Raw genomic sequence first — 24,289 nt, 5'->3', positions numbered from 1 at the left:
GGAACCAGTTGACAGTTTGGCTTTAAGGAGCTACTATCCCTCGACTTGCTTATCCCTAATCATGATTTTCTTACTGAAGGACTGCTACTTTTTATACTGACGAGCTGCTACTTTTCAATGGGTATACATGACAAATTTGAAAACTTATTTATAATGAAACAGTGAAGAAGTAAAAAGCTGAGATTGGAAAAATGAGGTGAAATTTAATGTACTGCATAAAAGGTGATGCACATCAGAAGAATATATGAGAAGAAGCTAGATAACTGAATACTGTAATTGTAAAAGGGGCAGGCATGCTTGAAGATGGTACAGAAACCTGTAGGTGGCAGAGAAAGTTGATTAAAAATTTTAAGGGGTTATTAATTTTAGACCATGAAATCAAGGCAGTTACACTAGATCTTTAAATCCTTGGTTAGGCTAACAGATGGACTATTATTTAACTTTGTTTATCACACTTCAGGAATTATGTCAAGATCTTGGAGTAGTTAAGTAATGTCCACTTAACCATGGAACAGAGACAGTTAAGGTTTTAACAGAGTAAATAAAGAGCAACAGTTCCATTGGCAACAGTGTCGTCAGTATCCGGAGAACATGGATTTAAAATATTTGGAAACTTTTGTTTTTATTCACCATGATTTAAGTTCTGGTTTGCACTCCCAGAGTGGAAAGTCGAAATGGGATCAACAATACTTTAAAAAAGGAATTGTTAGGTACTTTAAGGGAAGAAACTCGTAGGGCTTTCACTTAAGAGAACGATGAATTGGAATGACATTGAGGAGCTGGCTCAAATATGATGGCCTATTTGGCTTCCATCGTGGTATATGATTCTATGAAAAGCTCTAATTTCATTTTAGAATCTCCGTGGACAGAAGTGACTCAACAAAGTAGGATTTGAAAGGGCGGGATTAGCTATGTAGAAAAATAAGGATAATTATGGTTGTACAAGCCACCAATCAATCAGATCAAGATTATTTTTATTAAAGGCATCCCGCTTATTTCCATAACTCTGAATACTGCTACCTATCATAGAAATATTGATGCTTTGAATGTTCCATCTTCTTCCCTTGGACTTTATAGATTCTTGGAGTGAAGGTACAGAAATCTCACACATCATTCTATGAAGTAGTACTTGTTTTCACTCCTGACTGGTTTGCCGCTAATTTGAAGGTTAATTCACCTTGTTCTGGACTCCTGAACAGGGAAACATTTCTTCTGCACCCTTTTCCAAGACCAATATATCCTTTTGGTGGCACTTTTTGCTTTGTGGGATCTTAAGCTTATTGCTAAGGCAGTGCAGTGGTGACAAATGTTGATCTTGTACTATTTTCAGAGATTTGTTGTCAAAAGAAGCAATCAAATATATTGTTCAGATTCTCTTGAAGAATGGCCTGATGAATTATTTTGATTGTTTTGCAGAATGGCATTTTGGAGCTCTATGTGAAGACAGTCCTCTTGAGCAAGATAAAACCTCCAAAATACCTTCTGGTGAGGATTTTTTTTCTGGCATTCATAATGTTGTTATAAAAAAAGGCAAAATAAAATGACTACACTGTTTCTCAGCAACTTTGAGCATATGTTCAGAGAAGTATTGTGGATACTGACATGTTTAATGAAGAGTGGTGAAATAAAACATGTTTTTTTCCTTTATTGCAAAGACTTCAATGAATTAATTGGTGAATAGATTGGATTCCAAGTTATTCAGTCTTGCTTTGCTTTATATGCAGAACTGTAACTGCATGAACAAATGCTTTACATTGCATTATTTCGTACAATCAGGACTTGCTGTTTAGCTTATGGTGAGTTTTTATTTGCAGGAATGCTGTGGGCCTCTACTTCGCCATGTGTCCCATCAAGAGTTCAAGGATTCCCTGCTCCCCACGGTGCATAAGTCTATTTTGCGCAGCCCTGAAAATGTAATTGAGAGTAAGTAAAGTGCACACTAGTCTGTAGTGCAAATGCATTGTACTTTCATTTGCTTATTCGATTTATTTGTCGAACTACAGTTTGCTCCCTGGGTGCAGTCAGTCATCTGCTGCATTGCTTAAGTTGTCAGCTCAGGCAATACAGTTGTCAAGCTTGCAAAGAGTTGTTATTTCATAGACTTATGGATGTCGCCCAGTCCATCACACAGACTAGATTCCTCACCATTGATTCCATCTACACTTCACGCTGCCTCGGGAAACATACCAACACAATCAAGGCCATTTTCCACCCTGGTCAATCCTTCTTCTCCCCTCTTCCGCTGGGCAGAAGATACAAAATCTTGAGAGCATGTACCACTAGACTCTGGAACAGCTTCTTCCCTACTGTTATTGCACTTCAGAATGGCCCTTTGATCAGCTAGGGTACAATCCAGATTTTCCAACCTACCTCATTGTGGACATTACAATTTTTCCACTGGAACTGTTATACTACAATGCTGAAAAACTATATTCTGTACTCTGGTATTTTTCTCTTTGCCGTACTTGTTGACCTTGTTGGGTTTGATTGTATTCGTGTGTAGTATTATCTGATTTTATTGGATAGCATGCAAACAGGTTTTTCACTGCAACAATAATTAGCTAATACCAAGCTGTTGAATTGTAATGAATACCATGACTGACCCTGGAGAGGCAAGGAATTGAAGATGCTGCAATCTTGAGTAAAACACAAAGTGCTGGAATGTCCGCGAGTCAGGCTGCATTTCTGGAGAACATGGATAGGAGACAGTTCAGGTCAGGACCCTTCTAACTCGCAAACCAAGACACAGTTGAAAGCTTTTATTTGCATGTTATCCAGTCAAATAAGATAATACTATACATGAATACAATGGTGCTGAGTTAGTCTCGTAGTTTGTGCTTTGCTCGTGGCTGATCCTGATTATATTTTCATATACAGTGTACAGGTTGGCAGCAGGAGAACTAAAGTTCATTAAAAGTTGATTTGGGTCATCTTTGCTGTACTCAAATGCATCTTGATAGCCCGCAGTACTGACGCTTACCGTTCTTTGCTGTTATTAGTTGACATAGATCAAGAGTCCGATTGAGACCTTGGTGTTAATATTATTTGTAATGAGGTTGCAGAATCTTTTGTGGACTCTTTTGACCAGACTCAAGGTTGTAGGTTCAAGTTCCACTCATGGAATCTATCACAACACTCCAGTGCAGTTCCCAAGGGCTGCTGTACAGAAGGAGGTGCTGTGTTTCCTATGCTCTGATCATGACTCTGTTTTATTAAGTATGTTATTAACTATAAAACACTTAGAATGATGTGTGCTATTAAAAGGTGTTCTATCCACACATCTTTATATATTTCCACTCAGCTAAATATTCTAAAATTATTTTTTAACATTGTGATGTACTGAATTTCTTCTCATTCGTACGGGTGAATGATAATCATTTTCTGACTTCATTGTTTACAGCTATCTCCTATCTACTATCATCAGTCACCCTTGATCTAAGCCAGTATGCAGTGGATATTGCCAAAGGCCTGGCAAGTAAGTGTGATACAGGACTATATAATGAATAGTCTTTTTTAATAGATAATTTGTATAGATTTAACAACTTGTACCATCAGTCCATTAAGGACATCTGAGATTTATGGACCATGTCTCTGAATTATGACCCAGTTAAACCTTAAATCAAAAGTAAATTAATTGATTCAGCAAAGTAATTGCTCTTCTTTTGTATTTTGATTTTGATGTAATGAATTAATGCATGGCAATTTAGAGTATTATGTTCAGTTCTGGGCACTGTGTTATAGGAAAGATGTTGTCAAGCTGGAAAGGCTACAGAGAAGGTTTATGAGGATGTTGCCAGGACTAGAGGTCTGAGCTATAGGCTGAGGTTGAGTAGGCTGGACTCTATTCCTTGGAGTGCAGGAGGATGAGGTGTGATCTTGTTGCGGTGTATAAGATCATGAGAGGAATAGATCGGGTATATGCACAGAGTCTCTTGCCCAGAGTAGGTGAATTGAGGACCAGAGGACATAGGTTTAAGGTGAAGCGGAAAAGATTTATTAGGAATCTGAGGGGTAGCTTTTTCACATAAAGGGTGGTGGATGTATGGAACAAGCTGCCAGAGGAGGTAGTTGAGGCAGAGACTATCCCAACATTTAAGAAACAGTTGGACAGGTACATGGATAGGGCAGATTTGGAGGGATATGGACCAAATGCTGGCAGGTGGGACTTGTGTAGCTGGGACATGTTGGCCGGTGTGTACAAGTTGGACTTCATGACTCTATAACTCTAGAATTTAACTATCCAATGTTGCCATTTTCTTTCCTTTCCCTAGGCCAGTTGAAGTCTAACAATCCTCAACTGATGGATGAGGCTGTGATAGCTCTACGCAACCTGACCCACCAATGCAGTGATCCGGCTGCTGCTGAATCTCTCGTCAGGCATCTCTTTGCCATTCTTGGAGGTAATACCCCTTTGGACAAATCCAGAACACCCCTCTGCATCCGCCTTTGCATACCCCACACCAGGCCTGTTTCTCTTAGTACTTTTTTTGGAGAGGTCTCCCAACTTTTTTCCTTAATTTCTCGTGCCCGCTATCTTCATTTTCTAATTGTTCATTTCCTTTTCTTATCAGCTTAAAACTTCCTTGATTCTTTTTAATACCTATCCACCAGCACTAACCCAAAATCTAAGATCCCACATTATCTAGTCTCTAATATGTCCACATACTACCTGCCCAAGTTTTATTCTACATAAAAAAAATATGGTGCCTTTGCCCAATCTGTCCACCATCCCAATCTCAGTATTTTCCTTTGTGTCACCATAATTTGTTTTTTACTTTTACAATCCGTATAATTACTCTCCATTATCACAAATTATACAATCTTTCCAGCAGTAATAATAGTCCCAACACATACATTTTCTCTCAAAGAATCTTATGCTTATACTCAAACTGTGGCAGTGGGAATTTGCAGGTAAAATAATTCCAGAAAATTAGCACAGATTGCTCTCTTTTGTCCATTGTGTCCCTGTGGATCTTGTGTAAGTTTGTCAATGGAGTCCCATTTCCATCACTTCAATAAAAATCCTACGGTGACGAGAAGATAAATCTGTAATTGGCTAGCATGGAAAGAAACACAAAACTTTTGTAACTGTGATACAAGTTCTAACTAGAGAAGTCTCTATTGCACCCTCTAATGTTTGTAAAAGTTACCTTGGTGTTATTTGGAGGTGCAAAGTTTTTCCAATATTTGTTATAACATGGCATTTAGAAAACTTTAGGATTTTCATATTTTTTGCATTCTTGTAATAAGTAAAAAGTGGTTGACCATCTTATTGGAGTCCTTTGAAAAGTACTCTGCGTGGATAAAGGGGAACCAGTGGGTGTACTGAATTAATTTTTCACAAGATATTTGTACGGTGCTACAATAAAGTTTATTATGTACATATATTCCTTCTTCTGGGTTCACATTTCATGCCTCCTCTTTCCTTATCTCCTTATCTTGCTACCTTTTGGCTTTTCATCTCTGGCCTCTGTCCAACCATCTGCCAATTACCCTCCTTCCCTCCACTTCCCTACACTTGTATCCATCTATCACTTGCCAGGCTTTGTCCTACCCCAACCACTCTTCCAGCTTTCTCCCCCCACTGCAATCAGTCTGAAGAAGAGTCCTGATATGAAAAGTTGCCTATCCATTTTCTCCAGAGATGCTGTCTGACCCACTGAGTTACGCCAGGACGTTGTCTTTTTTTGTAATCCAGCATCTGCAGTTCCTTTGTCTTTAGGGTCCAAAGTGCTGCGTGGCAGCTGCAGACGAATTCTTAAATTGTCACATTTAATTTAGTGGGATCTTGCATCTATTTGCTAGCTGTTCATTTCATTGCTGCAATGACTAGATCGTAATGGTATTTCATGATTATGAAGTACCATGAAATGACAAAGGGATGCAAAAACTGAATGCATGGTTATTTATTAATGTCACTGCTTTTTGATGTTGGATGAGAACTATTAATTTCACCATCATTTGTTTCTATCCAGGTTCTGAAGGCAAACTGACTGCTGTGGCTCAGAAGATAAGTGTGTTATCAGGTTGGTGATTTAATGCTCTTCATTTTAAATAAAACAAAACGTAGATCTATAAATGACAGAGGCTGTTGTTCTCGAAGAAAATTGATGCTTATGTGGAGGCGTTTGATGAATTAGATTGTGCTTGATGCTCCGAGGTAAATGAAGATTGTTGCCTCTATGTCAAACTTTGATTGTCAAAGTGACGAAAGCCACTTGGCTGCCTTTACCTAACCTCAATCATTCTGCATTGCATAAACATTGATTGTTTTGGGCTGTGGTGATGTAACAGTCGCCTAATACACGACCTTAAAGCTTCCAATGGTTCTTACCACAATTGAGCAATGAGCTCCTTCTCAAATTCTGCATCTTCAACTGGTTAGCACTAATGTTTGCTTGAGTTTGGAATCTCTCTGTTCTGAAGAGCTCTTCCTACCCGCTGTTCACTTCAAGAGGGCTTGTATTTGTGGTTTCCATCTAATGGATTCACAACACCAATTCATACTTGTGAGGATTTGTTTCTGCATATAATCTTGATTGTGCTCATTTATTGTTGGTCCACAAAATGCCTGACACAGTGTTCGGTTGATTAACTATTTGTTCCTATGCACAGGTATTGGAAGTTGCAGTCACCACACAGTCAGTGGTTTGTCAAGTCAAACTCTGAGCGGTACAGTCACCGAGCTGTTCATTCCCTTCCTGCAACAAGAAGGTGAGTGACTTTGGATCTCCATACTTCAGCTAACGTTGTCAATTTGCCAGGACTTTCCTCGGGTCTTTTAAAAGATGGTGGGGCGCAAAACTGTTGATGCAAGATTCAAGGGCGTTTTTCTGTTTTTAACATCATGAGACGTGCTAGGCCAAGTAGTTTTTTACTTATCTGTATTTAAATTATGTGTTAATTTATGTGCTCTCCTTGCAGTTCATGAGGGCACATTGTTTCATGCCATTTCTATTCTTGCACTCTGGTGCAGCAAGTTCACCACTGAGGTCCCTAAGAAGCTGGTAGAATGGTTCAAGAAAGCCTTTACCCTGAAAACCTCAACATCGGCTATCAGGCATGCTTACTTGCAGTGTATGCTTGCCTCATTCCATGGTGAGTTCAGTCTTAAAACAAACATTTTTATTTGTTGTTAGCATGATATATCTCCTGATAATTTATTTGCACTAATGGGTTGTCAATGTTTCTAAGATCCCACCAGTCCATTTGGAAAAAGATCAGCTGTACAAATTGCAATCTCTGTAAAGGCTATTAATTGGTGATCCCCATCTGTTTTCCCATCAGTAGCTGCTAGTAGGTTATTCTCATTTACTTGAAGAACTGGTTAGAACTGAGCTGAGAGATACATGGCTGAAATGCACTACTCAGGAATAATCCCTGGATGACGCGATGAGACAGGAGAATTGTAGTACCATAATGAAGATGGCGTCTTGTGATGTGGGGAGATGGTCAAATGCTTTTGTTGGAGATGGCCATGGCCTGGAAGCGCTGAATATTAATTCCTGTTTATCAGTTTGAGCTTGGACGTTATCTAGGTCTCGGTCTTGGGGGTGGGGGGGGCAAGCTGATTAATTATTAGGAGATACAAGAAACCGCTATTGCTGGAATCCTGAGCAAAACAAAACAGTCTGCTGGAAGAACCTGGCAGGCCAGGCAATATCATGGAGGTAAATGGATACAAGACTTCAGGCTGAAGAAGGGTCCTGACCCCAATATTATCTGTCCATTGCCATCCATGGATGTTGCCTGGCCCACTCAGTTCTTCCAGCAGTCTGTTTCCTGAGCACTGTGCAGTTATGAATGAATATCCCCATTGCTGACCGATAAAGGAAAGTCATTGATGAACTTGCTTAAAAAGTGCGAGCTAGAACCCTAGCTGAGGAACCCTGGGAATGAGGTCATGGGCCTCCCATAAGCCACAACCAATCTTTTTTTGCAAGGTATGTTTCCAACGGGCGCGAACCCTTGATTTTAACTTTAATTTTGCTAAGGACCCCAGGTTATTTCATATTTTTTAACGTTATTTTGTGGTAGCAAATGATACTGTACACCAGAAATATTGTACAGCACTATTTTACATGCAAGTGTAGTTGGGAAGATTGGGTTGGATGGAATGACCTGGAGAGAGTTGGGCATCTGGGAATTAGGTGACCTTTCAAAGGCAGCAAATTAGTTGTGACATTTCTTTATTGGAGTTAGCAGCTTTCATCTTTATAGGTTCCAGTATGGACTGAGAAATTGAAGAAGGGACAATGTAGGTGTGAGTTAACAAAGTTAATCAAAGTAGTACATTTATGTTGTTGCTGTTGATGATGTTGCTTTTGTAATGTGATCATTGTTTTCATTGATTTATGCATTGCCTAAAAGTTTTTAACTGGAGGAAAAATCAGCACTAACATTTTCACTCACTGTTGAGTGATACTTTTCCACCCAATCAGGTGACACTGTACTTCAAGCATTAGAACTGTTGCCGCTATTCCTGCAGACTGTTGAAAAGGTGGCCTCACAGACTACCCACGTTCCCATAGTAACAGAAGGTGTTGCAGCTGCTGTTCTGATCTGCAGGCTATCTTTGGTGGACACACAAGTCGGTAGGTAGCTTTCTATAATTTAGCATCAAGAATAGAATATTTTAAAAAAACGTTTCCTTTATTTCCAAGAGCAAATTGAGATGCTGGAAATCTCGAGTAAAAAGAGAAAATGTTGCATGAAGTCCACATCTGTGGCAAGAGACACAGTTGACATTTTGGTCTTAAACATTCAAAACTCTGCTGCACTCTCCACAGATGTTGACTGGCCTATTGACAGTTTCCAGCATCTCTTGTTTTTGTTTTAACTCTGCAATGCACATAGGTTCATGATGCAGTGGCCTCTTACCATAACATGTCCCTGTTCCTGATGTCCTATAGCTAATCACTAATTAGTTGATGCTAGGAATGGGCCTCATTGATCTACTTAGTATGTCAGCCTTTTCAGGTGAAATAATGGATGTACTATTTTTTCAAGTGTAATGGATCAGATGCGATAAATTGAATACCCGACTGATGTTAATTGTTGACTGCAGTTCTTCTGTTAGTTGTGGATATCTAACGCAGATTGATTTAGATTTTGATCAATCTATTTAAAAATCAATTTATTTCCATAGATTCTACGAGTGGAAAAGTAATTTGGGCTTGTGTTTATAGAGGTCCATTTTGGTATTATTTTCAGCAAAGACCTATAATTGGCTACTTAGTTAGACAAAAAAAACAAACAAGCAAAGGCAGATAATATGTGTGACTGCAAACCCTAAATCTAACTGTATAAAGGAAATAAAAATAATAAAAGAGATGCTTGAGATCTGAAATAATAACCGAAATTGCTGGAAATACTCAACAAGTATCTGTGGGAAGAGAAACAGCTAATGTTCCAGGTTATCATATCATATCATATATCTACAGCCGGAAACAGGCCTTTTAGGCCCTCCAAGTCCGTGCCGCCCAGTGATCCCCGTACATTAACACTATCCTACACCCACTAGGGACAATTTTTACATTTACCCAGCCAATTAACCTACATACCTGTACGTCTTTGGAGTTGATCTGACATGAGCTCTATGTATGATGGAAGTGGCTTTCGTCTCTCTATTCATTCCATATAGTATGGTGGATCCCTTTGGTTTTCCACCTAGTTAGGGGAATTTAAGTAATTGTTTAAGCTAATGGTATTAAATTTGATGTCGTTCATTTGAATCTTTAATTTTCAGAAAGCAAGCTGACAACTTTCTGGACATTACTTTTGGATGAGAAGAAGCAGTTTTTTACCTCTGAAAAATTCCTTTCTCTTGCTTCAGAGGATGGTGAGTATTTGGAATTTTGCAATGACCATTGGTCAGTTGCCTGTTAACTGTTGCCTGAACAGATTACAATTATATTAGGTATGAAACATTCATCAAATGTTCTGTTACCTCGGTAGTTGCTTCTAGGCAATAGGTCTATGACGCACTTGTTCTCTGGACTTGTACTCCCCAACACGAGAAATTCTAATAATCTAGCCTTAATATTTAATGGCATTAGCATGGCTGTGTTCTCCTCCCCCAACTTCCCAGATGTTACCAGGAACTTGGATTGTCCAAAAGGAGCAGATCAAAAGTTGGGCACCCCTGCCTCCTGATACTCCAAACTAAAGAGATGGAACATGATGATTTGGAACAAACTTTGTTCTGATGAAATTTAGTTGGGCAGTAGAATTGTTTATTACAACCTGCTATCTTTCTTTTGCATTGATTTTTTTTTTGCTTCGCAGGTCTTTGCACCGTGTTGCAACTCACTGAGAGACTGCTTTTGGACCTTCCAGAAACCAAGGGCCAGTATGTATTAAATTCATGTTCTCTTTTTGCATTATCATGTTTGTTCACCAACTTGAGGTATCGGCATTTTGTAGTTCAGGATCGCTGAACATTCAGGCAGCTAAGATTCCTAGTTCCAACGAAAAGTTTCCTACTTCCTTCTCAACCTGGTGTTAAGAAGTGTTTGTAATTGTGTACAGTTACAGGCTGCATGGCAGTGTTAAAAATATTCTGCTGCCCCAACCACTGGCATCATCCAACTGTCAAAACATCCAACTCTGAAGCAGATGCTGGTTTGCAAAAAAGGCCACAAAATGCTGGAGTAACGCAGGTCAGGCAGCATCTCTGGAGAACATGGATAGACAACTTTTTGGTCAGAACTCTTCTTCAGTCTGGAGAAGTGTCCCAACCCAAAACGTCGCCTATCCATGTTCTCCAGAGATGATGCCTGACCTGCTGAACTACGCCAGCATTTTGTATCAAATTCTGGAACTGCTTCGGGTGGTGGGGATGGAATAAGTCCATCCAGTTTTCAAATTGTTTTCCATCTTCCATTGACATGATTTTTGATTAACTTGCTGCTTTGATACTAATCTGTGATAATTTGGAAACAAGTTCCTTGTGTCATTGTCATTTTTAAGATCTGTTTAGGATGTTATTAATATGCTGTGAAGCATCCATTCACTGCAAAGTGTGTGATCTCTGCTATTTACAGGATGTACCACAAGGCCTTGGTGACTGTGCTGCTGAGTAAAACATGGCGAGTTCGGAAACAGGCTCAGCAGACTGTCAGGAAGTTGCTCTCGTCACTGGGCGGTGTTAAATTAGCATATGGGCTACTGGAAGAGTTCCAAATCATTCTGAACACCCACAAGGTCTATAATTTGCATTTATTAAATTGATGTACATGCATCTCAGAATTTTGAAATATTAATAGAAAATCTCAAAATACGTGTTATGAAGGAATTTTAAGGTGTATCTGCAGCAGGCGCGGAGATATTTAGATTGATAGTTGTGTGGCTCAATGTTTGATACCAGATAAAAGACGTAGTTGGACACCCATTCTTTTCGCGTCAGCTCGCACTATAAGTGTGCATCTTCCTTCCACGTGGCAATGATGGATCCGGCCTTCAACTGACGGTGATGTCAAGTTTTACATGAAGGCCAACTGCTAACATGTCTGGCAAAAATGTATTTGAAACGCATAATGAACTTATTTCACAGCAGGTCAGATTGACCATGGAGATGGTGTGTAAGAAATTAACACCATTTCTTTGCACGACCTACCCAACCAAATGATTGCATGTTCCATTAAATTATTGTAGTTCTTGGATAACGATTAGCGATTAGATGCAATTGCCCGGTAAACATTTAGTTATTTATTGGTTTTGTCACGAGCTGGGTTGTTCTTGTGTTATTGGATAAAGAGTATAGATTTATTTCTTTGTTTTGTTAAGGGACACATCAAAAATAATGTATCTTTTTGTTAGGTGATCCCTCTGGAACGGTTAATAACGGAGTCGGGTGAACCCACGGAGGCTGCAAAGTCTTATGTCCCACCTCGTATACTGGTTGAGACATTATGTGTGATAACAAGTATCCCAGGATTAGAGAACGATGTCATTGAGGCTAAGAAATTGGCCAGAGATATTGTATTTATGGCACATCACCCATCCATAGGTAGGAGTCATTAAGTAAACTTATTTTGAAGGCTGTCTTTAACTTGGTTGCATAAAAGTAGTAGACATGTGAAGCTAATTCTGCATTATCAGCATGACCCGAGGTCTTCACAAATATAAACATTTATGAAAAAATGTAAAAACTTACTACCTGAACTATATTGTGTTTCCTAGGACCCAAATTGCTTCAAAACAACCTAATATTTAGCAGAATTGCTGCCTGGTTCTATGTTGTATTAAGATTTTTACTGATCTTGACGCCATCATTTAAATATCACTCTTCTGCTTTGTCCTAATTTGCGAATGCTCTTTAATAACTGCAAATTCCAATTCTGAATTTGCGAAATCTGCGTCAGTAGATTATTGTTGTTCTATACATTTAAACAATTTTCCCTTTATCAGATTTTACTACATTTGAGTTTGCCCGCCTTCTCACAGTCTCATTGCTCAGTGAAAGTGACCATCCCCGTTTACCTTATGTTGCTTCTTTTCACTTTATGTTAGCTCGACATTGTAGGGAAAAAAGCACAAACAACTGTCTTTTCAAGACTATAATTTGACGGGAGTATTTTCAGATATGTTACAACACAAAATATGTAAAATGAGAGGAAATCTCAGCAGAAAGGAGCTGTGAAGACCCCTTGTCTTACCTAACTATGATTAACTTTACAATTTATGTAATAACCTTATTGGCACATAATAATACTGGGCCTCCTTTCTGCCTGCTCTGTTTGAGGCTAGTTCGGAAAACATGATTTTATTTATTTTCTTCCCACATTTCTTGTTTTGTCCTCATTACTCTGTGTTAATTTTTTTACTCTTAAAGCTTAAAACTTTGATCTCATTGTTGCAGAGCATTTTTTTTAAAAATGTGTTTAGCTTAACAAATCTCATTCAGCAGTTAGGTTTGTTTTGTAGGTTGTTGATTAGCTGTGACTACCATAGAGAATTGATTCTGGAGAGCTGGGGTTATGGAAATCTATGTCATGATATTGAAGATATAATTTTGCATCGGCTATCACCTCCACTGCAATTCAATGCTATAACTAAAACCAGTAAATGGAAACCTCTTTTAACAAAATTCCGGCATGATATTGGGAATCATAGAAACATAGAAAATAGGTGCAGGAGTAGGCCATTTGGCCCTTCGAGCCTGCACCGCCATTCAATATGATCATGGCTGATCATCCAACTCAGTATCCTGTACCTGCCTTCTCTCCATACCCCCTGATCCCTTTAGCCCCAAGGGCCACATCTAACTCCCTCTTAAATATAGCCAATGAACTGGCCTCAACTACCTTCTGTGGCAGAGAATTCCACAGATTCACCACTCTGTGTGAAAAAAAAGTTCTCATCTCGGTCCTAAAAGACTTTCCCCTTATCCTTAAACTGTGACCCCTTGTTCTGGACTTCCCCAACATCGGAAACAATCTTCCTGCATTTAGCCTGTCCAACCCCTTAAGAATTTTGTAAGTTTCTATAAGATCCCCCCTCAATCTTCTAAATTCCAGCGAGTACAAGCCGAGTCTATCCTGTCTTTCTTCATATGAAAGTCCTGCCATCCCAGGAATCAATCTGGTGAACCTTCGCTGTACTCCCTCTATGGCAAGAATGTCTTTCCTCAGATTAGGAGACCAAAACTGTACGCAATACTCCAGGTATGGTCTCACCAATGCCCTGTACAACTGCAGCAGAACCTCCCTGCTCCTATACACAAATCTCCTCGCTATGAATGCCAACATACCATTCGCTTTCTTCACTGCCTGCTGCATCTGCATGCCTACTTTCAATGACTGGTGTACCACGACACCCAGGTCTCGTTGCATCCCCCCTTTTCCTAATCGGCCACCATTCAGATAATAGTCTGCTTTCCTGTTCTTGCCACCAAAGTGGATAACCTCAAATTTATCCACATTATACTGCATCTGCCATGCATTTGCCCACTCACCTAACCTATCCAAGTCACCTTGCAGCCTCCTAGCATCCTCCTCACAGCTAACACTGCCCCCCAGCTTCGTGTCATCCGCAAACTTGGAGATGTTGCATTCAATTCCCTCGTCCAAATCATTAATATATATTGTAAATAGCTGGGGTCCCAGCACTGAGCCTTGCGGTACCCCACTAGTCACTGCCTGCCATTTTGAAAAGGACCCGTTTATTCCTACTCTTTGCTTCCTGTCTGCCAGCCAGTTCTCTATCCACATCAATACTGAACCCACAATACCGTGTGCTTTAAGTTTGCATACTAATCTCTTATATGGGACCTTGTCGAAAGCCTTCTGGAAGTCCAGATATAACACATCCACTGGTTCTCCCTTATCCACTCTACCAGTTACATCCTCGAAAAATTCTATAAGATTCGTCAGACATGATTTACCTTTCATAAATCCATGCTGACTTTGTCCAATGATTTCACCACTCTCCGGTGTGCTCCAGCTGAAGCATTGAGTTGACAGCCGTGATGTGTATTGTTCCTTACACATATTTCCTCTGAGGAGTGTTATTATTTATTAATATTATTTATTAACTTCTCAACTAAAGTACCAGTCAAATGCTTTTTCCTCTGTATACCTGTAATTTGAAATACTCGAACTTAAACCAATTCTGTGGTATTTGGGTTCTCAAGATGAAGATTAAATCTCTGGTTGGGCTCCATAATTCAGATCCATGCTGGTTCTCATCTGTGCTCCCGATGGGACTTTTATTTTTGCAGAAGCTGCTCAAATGGGACTATGGTCAGCCATTCTCCTGAGACTGAAGCTGAACCCCACTGAATTCATTAAAAAGCATCTGACTGACATTCTTCCCAGTGTAAACTCTCAGATAGTCAAGAACCAGGTGAGCCAATATGTCTTTTACACAACTCATCCATTGCAATCTGATTAGATGATGTTCAACATCCGATGACAATGTATTAGCTAAGCAGTGGTTACTGTTTCTGGAATGGGCACGCATGCAAATAGCCTAATCATGTAGGGCACTTGTATAACTGACAGCAGACTTGAACCAAATAGGATTATTGCCCCTTTTTCAATTTACTCCATAGTTGTACAGTGAAAGAGTAAGGGCCTATGGAGGTATCTCGAACCAGAAAGCACAGTTTCAGAATAAAAACATAGAAAATATGTGCAGGAGTAGGCCATTCAGCCCTTCGAGCCAGAACTGCTATTCAATATGATCATGGCTGATCATCCAAAATCAGTACGCCTTTCCTGGTTTTTCCCCATATCCCTTGATTCCATTAGCCATCAAGAATCAGGGGGTCATAGGAAAATGGAGCAGGAGTAGGCCAATCAACCTCTTGGACCTACTTCTCCATTCAATATGTTTATGGCTGATTCAATCTTGATCTCAATACCACTTTGTTGAGCCCTCACTATACCACTTGACTCCCTTATGGTTCAAATTGCCACTTAGATCTCAGTCATCACTCCTCTCCTCTCCTGTCGGCAGAAGGTATAAAAGCTTGAAAGCATGTACCACCAGAGAACAGCTTAGTCCTCGTGATCATCAGACTACGGGACAGACCTCCCATCAATTAAGTGTGTAGACCCAATCTCCCAATCTGCCTCTTGGCTGCCTTTGAACTTTCTTTAATCTGGACTTTCTCTGTAGTTGCAACTCTGTAACACTAAGTTCTACATTCTGGTATTTTTCTCTTTGCATTACTTGTGTATGGCTTGATTGTACTTGTGTAGCACAAGCACAATTGACTGGATAGCGTGCACATGTAAAGCTTTTCAGTACACATGACAAAATAAACCAAGACCAATACCAAAAGCCTTTTATTTTCTGCCTTAAACATGTTTAATGATTCCACCTCACTATCTCTGGAGTAGAAAATTCTAAAAGAATCGCAGCCCTCTGAGAGAGATTCAGAATAACATTACCGCCCAGTTTAGACCAAGATAAGGAGTAATTTGTTCCGAGCATCGTTACTCTTTGTAATTCTGTCCCAAAGGGCTATGGAGGCAGAGTAACGTGACAATAAATTGAAACTGAAGTGAAAAAAATCATGGTTTCATGCACAATCTCCCAATGCTTCCCCCATATCCCCATAATCCCTAGTAGTTCTATTACCTGTGAATCTGCCCCTTGAATATACTCAAGGGGCAGATTCACAGGTAATAGAACCACTAGGGATTATGGGGATATGGGGGAAGCATTGGGAGATTGTGCATGAAACCATGATTTTTTTCACTTCAGTTTCAATTTATTGTCACGTGTACCGAAGTACAACGAAAAGCTTTTGTTCCGTGCTAACCAGTCAGCGGAATGACAATACGTGATACAATTGAGTTCTGAATGATGGAGCAAGCTCAAAGAGCAGATGGGACGCTGTCCCTGTCCTCAGAATCATATCCCATGTTTTTTAAATAAAAATACCAGGCCAAACATATTACCTCATATTTATTACCAACTTCCACCAAAGACCTGATTGATGAGCTGAAATCAAAACGCTAAATTTTGGGGAAATTGGCTTTTGGCAATTTTGTATTTCATTCAATATAAATACTGTCAGATGTTGCATATCTTGTTTTTGGGGTTATGATTTTTTCAATATCAACATGTAAATACGTTTTATGAATATCGTCATTGTATTTTGCTATATTATGTAATGTTTTAAAATGCAGTTTTTAGGCAGCATCTTAAAGGAGGAAAAGAAGATGGTGGGGCAAAGGGGTTTGGTGAGAGAGAGAGAGAGAGAGAGAGAGAGCCTAAAGCACAGCCTTTGCTAGTTGGCTGGATGTAGAGATCAGACTAGTTCGTAATGCAAGGAACACAGTGGGTAGTTACCACCTGAATTGAACACTGTATAATTCACTATTTTATTCTGGTTACAGCTTAATGCTTTAAACCTCCTGTTTCCTAGGCTGTCATCAACACTATAGCTTCCCTGTCGCTCCATGCTTCATCAATTGTATTGCCACACCTGAGCAGCCTGATCACAAGGATGTTGGAAAACCATGCTTTCCACCTGGTGACTAAAGAGGAATATGAGATCATGCTGGTTCCTGAGGGAGTGCTATACGATAAGTCGTTCATTCAAATGTAAGTAATGACAAAAGCCCATTATGTCTCCTGTTAAGGGCCTGTCCCAGTTACGAGATTTTTAAGGCGATTTTTAAGGCGACTGCCGAAAATTTCTTTTACCCTACGACAATGACCACGTCAATGCCGAGTCAGGTCGATACGACTATTTTTTTTGTGAAAATAGCACCTGGCTAAGAGATTACACAGTATTCGGAAACATCGCGAAATTCCCACGCTTACCTGATCGTCAAACTTTCGCCTCCAATCTACCTATCAAATGTCCTGACGGTAAATAAATTGATTAAACAAAACTACCTTCTGGTATCTTCAAATGCCTTTTCTTAATTTAATATTACGTGCTTCTAAATGCATCTGCGACAACCTAGCAAACCCGGGGACAGCATGCGACAGCGCCCGCAATAAGCTACGATACCTGGCAACAAGCCAGCGGTCGCCGAGAAATTTCGATCTGGAATATTTTTCCGCGACATGCCGAGATCCGCTACGTGCGATTCATTGAAGACTCCTCACTATCATGCCCGCGACACCCCGGCGAACGTTTGGCAACGGCCCAGTCGCCGGCAATCGCCTAAGTGGGACAGGTCCTTTAGTCTGCAGAGTGTGTGAATAATTGCATCCTTGGATGGACACATATTTTGTTCTCATGTTGTCATTGCAGAGTAATAAAATCTTGTGTTACGCATTCTGTGGACCAAAGTTCTAAAAATGTTCTATGCCGTTTTCTGTCTATGTGCTGTGTGTGAGTGAAGTTTTCTTCAATGCAGTAACATTAAGATTTAGTCATGTTGTCGATGCATTCATTATTTTTGGTAACAGAATTTGCTTTTACCTAATGTAGAATCAAGGTGCTGCAAGATGTATCACAGGAAGTTATTCATGCTCCAGCCAGATATTTGAATTAAATTTGAGGCTGGGGTTGCAATGTAGGTGTTAATGTCACTGGATTCCTGAAACAATTTTTGTTTATCAGTTCAGTGATCACAAAAGTTATTTTGTTATTTCTGTAGTTCATCAGTTCGTTTATGAACATTTTTTCTTGTGCTTTCAGTAGCAATGAAGATCTGAAAGTTGATGTGACCTTTCTTATTCGTTTTCATTTTCTTGAACACTTCATACCATATTTCTTTGATACTTGCCTGTTGACAACTGGACTGCAAAGACAGCTGTTAAATGAATTTTATCTCTCCTGTATTTTCTTTCTACCCTTGCATTACACCTGGGAGGATGATGGTAAAACTTTTGTTCTAAATGATGTGGGGTCAATAGCCAATGGATGTATCACATTCACAGAACAAAATGATATAATTTTTTTCCTCTGGTGTCCTGTTTGAGTTATTTACATGATGGTGAGAAGCAGAATTGATGAATCGCCTGATCTTTTACTTGCTGATCAGTATTGTTGGTTATACTATAGGATTCATTCTGTTCTGTGCTAGGACTCAACAGGAAACCACGAAGAAGGCCAATCTGAAACGGGAGAATAAAGCTTATTCATTCAAGGAACAAATCATTGACTTGGAACTTAAAGAGGTAATTAATGATATATTTTCACTTCCTTGCTTAATTTGTTTGGATTTCTTTGTATCTGTAAACAGCCTGCATTCTCACCATAATCTTATAACTTTGACGAGACGACCCGTGGACCCGTTGGGTTCCCGTTGTGACGCCAGCGATCTCAAAATGGCGATCTCATCTTGTGTATATATATGTGTAGAGGGAGCCACTCACCCCAGCCCCGGGCAGCCATCGCGACGCCCAGCAGCAGGAGAGCAGCCGCAAGTCGCTGCCCCATGTTCGTCCATCTTCTTTGACCTTCTCTGTGCCGCCGCGCTGCACCACGGGAGGAGGGTCAGGCGAAGGGCATGCTGGGACGGGCGCCGGTCCTCCCAGCGATGCGCAGGCATGCCGCCGCCGAGCCCGGCAACCCTCCCCCAACTGCGCATGCGCGGATACCCGTTGGGTTCCCGTTATGACGCAAGGTTAACACGGAAGTATTAGATCAAAATGGCGATATTTATTTTATGGGGATGTGTCCGAAATACAACCAAAACGGTACACGAGATCGCAACAATTTGAACGATACTTGAGACTGCACACCGCAGGCGAATGGTGAGTAAGGTACCTCTAAAAAATTTGCGCTATCATGTACCGTTTTGGCTGTATTTCGGGTACATACATATATATATATATAAGAAAATAACTGCAGATGCTGGTACAAATCGATTTATTCACAAAATGCTGGAGTAACTCAGCAGGTCAGGCAGCATCTCGGGAGAGAAGGAATGGGTGACGTTTCGGGTCGAGACCCTTCTTCAGACTGATGTCGGGGGTGGGACAAAGGAAGGATATAGGTGGAGACAGGAAGATAGAGGGAGATCTGGGAAGGAGGAGGGGAAGGGTGGGACAGAGGAGCTATCTGAAGTTGGAGAAGTCGACGTTCATACCACCGGGCTGCAAACTGCCCAGGCGAAATATGAGGTGCTGCTCCTCCAATTTCCGGCGGGCCTCACTATGGCACTGGAGGAGGCCCATGACAGAGAGGTCAGACTGGGAATGGGAGGGGGAGTTAAAGTGCTGGGCCACCGGGAGATCAGTTGCGTTAATGCGGACCGAGCGCAGGTGTTCAGCGAAGCGATCGCCGAGCCTGCGCTTGGTTTCGCCGATATAAATAAGTTGACATCTAGAGCAGCGGATGCAATAGATGAGGTTGGAGGAGGTGCAGGTGAACCTCTGTCTCACCTGCAAAGACTGTTTGGGTCTTTCATATATAGACAATAGACAATAGACAATAGGTGCAGGAGTAGGCCATTCAGCCCTTCGAGCCAGCACCGCCATTCAATGCGATCATGGCTGATCACTATCAATCAGTACCCCGTTCCTGCCTTCTCCCCATACCCCCTCACTCCGCTATTCCATATATATATGGAATTGACATTAATTCATGATTAAAGTTTTGGCAAACTTGAGTTGAGTTTACTGTTAACTAATAACTGGCGAATGGCAGAGAATTTAAACCACGTTTTAAAATTAAATAATTTCTGATAGGAAATTAAGAAGAAGAAAGGTCTGAAGGATGAGGTGCAGTTGAGCAACAAACAGAAGGAGATGCTGCAGACCCAGCTGGAAAGGGAGTCGTTGATCAGGAAGCGATTGAAGCAGGTACAAAAAAGGAATGTGCACCACAGAAAATCCCTAATACTTTGAGACAGTCTGAATTTGCAGAGGATTTTTTGTTTAACTTTGATTTTGGGTGATTTAATTTTCTTATGGCACTTACCCTCGCACTTTGTGTCCTTTTGTGTATTAACCAGATTCTGCAGTTCTTTGTTTCTGCTAGATGACATGTTCTTGAACTTTCAGAAGACCAGTAATGAATTCCTAAACAAAAGGCTGCTGATCATTATTGAGTCAATAGCAATATCAATAATAAATTGGCTCAGGATTGAAAATAGTGTTTTGGGAATTGTGTTTTCAGACCAGAGAGAGGGACAATGTTTCCCCTGGGTCAGTCCAGGAGATACTGCTTATACATTATTGAATGTGCTGGTAGAGTTTTTAAATTTTGCAAATAACACATAATTGAAAATGTGACAGAGTGAAATAGCCGATTTCATGGGGGCATGGGCTATTGGAATGGGCAGACGAGCGCAGATGAAATTTAATACATTGATCTACAAAGTGATCTAATTTGGATGGGAAAAATGGGGAAAGATAAAATATAATCACTGATACAATTCTATAGTGATATAAAAGGCAATGTATCTGCATACATCAAAGGTGGCAGGGTATTTGAAAATGTCATCTGGACATGAAAAATAGAGGCAAGGAGGTTATCTTGAGCTTTTGTGATTCACTGTTAGGCTACAAAGTACTGCATCTAGTGTTGAAAACTGCATTAGGAAGTATGCAAGCATCCTAGAGCAGAAAATATTTTCTAGAACTGTTTATATTAGATGCAGGATTTAATTATAATAATAAACGAGACAACTTCTGATCATTCTCCATGGAGCGCACAAGCTTGAGAGGGGAACAAAACCATGACACCTTTAGATACGTAAATAGGGAGAAACTTTTCTCAGGAGCTGCATGGTCAAGAATGAAAAGACAATTTAAAGTGATTGGGAAGAGATCAAAGGGTGATGCGAGAAAAGGCCATTTTAAGCATTGTGTGGTTTTGATTTTTTAAAAACTGACTGAAAATGTGGTGGATATAGATTGACATGTGATTTTCAAACAGAAATTGGATACATACTTGAAAGTGGAACACTTGCAGGGCTAGAGGGAAAGAGATGGGAATGGGACCGACTCAATTGCAATACAAAGAACCAGAATAGTGAGCACTTGGAATCGTAATCCATTTGGTCTGAGGAGAGCTGATAAATTTTGGTTTGGAGGGTATTTGTCACGCAGGCAATAAGAGAAATTGTATTTTAAATTGAAACATGAACACGTCCATCTGCCAGAGCAGGTTTTGAGATTGAACCTGTGTGGTGAATGCAAAATATTGCTGGCCGGCTATTCCACATTTATACACCTGTTCCTCCTACGCTGGCAAATTGTTGAACCATTTTTGAATGCCTTTATTCTTTTGAAGAAACGGATTCCGATTTTGTGTTCCCACAGTTAGATGAGGATTTGCAGGCTGCTCTAAATGTGCTGAACGCCATCATCAAGAGGAACCCCCGTGGTTTGTCGCAGCAGATCCCTGCGTTAATTCGTCTGTTCCTCCCACTATTCCAATCACCACTCGTTGCTCCCAGACTTAAGGAAACATTTCTGGCTTTGAGTGCGTGTGTCTTGACAGCAGATCTAAAATACCTGGGTAGGTATTCATCATTACTTCATCCTGAAATAAACAGCTACTGATTTTCTTTTTTTTCCTTTGTTTGATCTTATTCATTTTCTGGGATTGTGACTGCTAACATTTATTGTCTACACCTTCATGCCACTACTACGGTGGCGCTGAACTGCCGAGGGCGGAGATTCTCGCGGAGTGCTGATAGGAAGGGGGTTGTGTCATTTGATTTCTTTGAAGCAAGGGCTGCCCAATCCTTTGGATTTGGAGGGCCATATCTCAGCTGGAGCAAAAAATGGGTGGCTAAAAAATGGGAAAATACTAATGTTGCCTAAAAATGTGTAACATCAGTCTTTTTTAGTGTATGAAAATATTGATAGTCTCCTCAAATGTGTACCCCCAAAATGATTTGACAATGGTAACTGCATGCTTGCTGTCAAATACTTAAGTTATGACCGAACAGAAGAGCTCTAAAGAGAAATGTCAAGTCCCAGGCAATCAGGGACGAGGCCTTCAGTGCTTCATAACCTCAGACTGGCATCATTGTGAACATGTATCTTACCTTGCAATCTATATTTGATTCAGGCTGCCTTGTTGGTAATGTGACTCTCCGGCTGTTAAAACCAGCATGCAGTTTGGATGAAGCTTGGTGTCAAGAAGAACTCCACACAGCCACTGCCCGTGCTGTGTGTCTGCTGCGTTCACGTACTGTGCCCAACCGTGTTGGCAAAGTTGAGGCAGGTATGTCATATACTGAAATTACATTGAAGACAGATCCCGACCCGAAACATCCATTAATAATAATAATAATAATGCATTACATTTATATAGCGCTTTTCAAACACTCAAAGACGCTTTACAGGGATTACTAGAACATAGAGAAGAAAATAAATAGATAAATAAGTAAACGAACAGAAAAAGGAGACAGAAGGTGAGGTGACGGTCAGTGGTTGAAGGCAGTGCTGAACAGGTGAGACTTCAGTGTTGTTTTGAATGTGGTGAGTGAGGAGGAGTCTCTGATGGTTTGGGGTAGTGAGTTCCAGAGGGTGGGAGCAGCGATGGAGAAAGCCCTGTCCCCCCAGGATCTGAGTTTGTTCCGGATGGGGGGGGACAGGAGGTTGGCAGCAGCAGAGCGGAGGGTGGAGGTGGGAGTGTATCTGTGGAGGAGGTCAGTCAGGTAAGATGGGGCCAGGTTATGGAGGGCTTTGTAGGTCATGAGGAGGATTTTGTTCTGGATTCTCTGGGGGATGGGGAGCCAGTGGAGCTTGTAAAGGACAGGGGTGATATGGTCACGAATTGGGGAGTGGGTGAGTAGACGGGCAGCGGAGTTTTGAATGTATTGAAGTTTACTGATGATTTTTGAGGGTGAGCCATAGAGGAGGCTGTTGCAGTAGTCCAGACGGGAGGTGATGAAGGCGTGGATGAGGGTTTCTGCAGCTGTGGAGGAGAGGGATGGACGGATACGGGTGATGTTTTTGAGGTGGAAGAAGGCTGTCTTGGTGATGTGTTTGATGTGTTTGTCGAAGGAGAGGGTTTGATCAAAGATGATTCTGGATGTGAGGGGAGGTGGATACTGGGAGACCATCAATATTGAGGATGAAGTTTTGGGTGGATTTGGTGAGCGTTTTTGGACCAATGATGATGATTTCGGATTTGTTGCAGTTGAGTTTGAGGAAATTTGATTGAAGCCAAGATTTTATTTCAGTGATGCAGTTTGTCAGTGTAGAGTGTGTGGTGGTGGAGATTGACTTGGTGGAGATGAGGAGCTGGATATCATCGGCGAAGCAGTGGAAGTTGAGACCATGACGGCGGATTAATTGATCAAGGGGGAACAGGTAGGGGATGAAGAGGAGGGGGCCAAGGACTGAGCCTTGGGGGAGGGGAGCGGTGGGGGATTTACAGTTGTTAATGGAGATGAACTGGTGCCTGTCGGAGAGGTAAGATTTGATCCAGGATAGGGCTGTGCCGGTGATGTTAAAGGAGGTTTCAAGTCGGGTGAGGAGAATGGAGTGATTTATGGTGTCAAAGGCGGCGCTGAGGTCAAGTAGGATGAGGATGTTGAGGTTGCCAGCGTCAGAGGAGAGGAAAAGGTCGTTGGTGATTTTGAGGAGCGCAGTTTCAGTACTGTGGTTGGAGCGGAATCCGGATTGGAAAGTTTCATACGGGTTATTGGTAGAGGTTTCATACAGGTTATTCCCTCCACTGATGCCTGACCTGCTGAGTGCCCTCAGCACTTTGTTTTACTGAAATTGCATTATTTTGTTGTGGTCGTCACTTATTCAATCAAATGACCTCTAGTTTTTAATAAATTCAAATCTATATTTACTGAGCGTTTTAATGGACAAGTATATCTTCCCTCTCCTCGATGCCCCTAGAGACTTTATCCCATTGAGCAGGAGAGTTTTCAGTCCAGATGGGAAGTTTTAAAAA

The 24,289-nt window shown here is 40.8% G+C and overlaps 1 protein-coding gene across 1 annotated transcript in view; it reads left to right on the top strand.

The window, feature by feature from the left end:
• gcn1 (GCN1 activator of EIF2AK4) overlaps positions 1 to 24,289 on the top strand; it is an 86,006-nt gene that overhangs the window by 11,449 nt on the left and 50,268 nt on the right. Inside the window, exons 8-25 of the mRNA XM_078421264.1 lie at positions 1,417 to 1,485; positions 1,815 to 1,923; positions 3,401 to 3,475; positions 4,272 to 4,400; positions 5,976 to 6,026; positions 6,616 to 6,714; positions 6,925 to 7,098; positions 8,442 to 8,594; positions 9,749 to 9,841; positions 10,288 to 10,351; positions 11,046 to 11,205; positions 11,821 to 12,010; positions 14,723 to 14,847; positions 16,883 to 17,061; positions 18,501 to 18,594; positions 20,110 to 20,223; positions 21,688 to 21,886; positions 22,445 to 22,600. Of these exons, the coding sequence (XP_078277390.1) occupies positions 1,417 to 1,485; positions 1,815 to 1,923; positions 3,401 to 3,475; positions 4,272 to 4,400; positions 5,976 to 6,026; positions 6,616 to 6,714; positions 6,925 to 7,098; positions 8,442 to 8,594; positions 9,749 to 9,841; positions 10,288 to 10,351; positions 11,046 to 11,205; positions 11,821 to 12,010; positions 14,723 to 14,847; positions 16,883 to 17,061; positions 18,501 to 18,594; positions 20,110 to 20,223; positions 21,688 to 21,886; positions 22,445 to 22,600 (2,233 nt within the window). The remainder of the gene's footprint in view (positions 1 to 1,416; positions 1,486 to 1,814; positions 1,924 to 3,400; positions 3,476 to 4,271; positions 4,401 to 5,975; positions 6,027 to 6,615; positions 6,715 to 6,924; positions 7,099 to 8,441; positions 8,595 to 9,748; positions 9,842 to 10,287; positions 10,352 to 11,045; positions 11,206 to 11,820; positions 12,011 to 14,722; positions 14,848 to 16,882; positions 17,062 to 18,500; positions 18,595 to 20,109; positions 20,224 to 21,687; positions 21,887 to 22,444; positions 22,601 to 24,289) is intronic.

The sequence above is a fragment of the Rhinoraja longicauda genome, chromosome 25 (genome assembly GCF_053455715.1).
Source record: "Rhinoraja longicauda isolate Sanriku21f chromosome 25, sRhiLon1.1, whole genome shotgun sequence".
Classification (NCBI taxonomy): Eukaryota; Metazoa; Chordata; class Chondrichthyes; order Rajiformes; family Arhynchobatidae; genus Rhinoraja; species Rhinoraja longicauda.
Note: the sequence above shows the minus strand (reverse complement) of the source record. Positions and strands in the feature narration are given on the sequence as shown.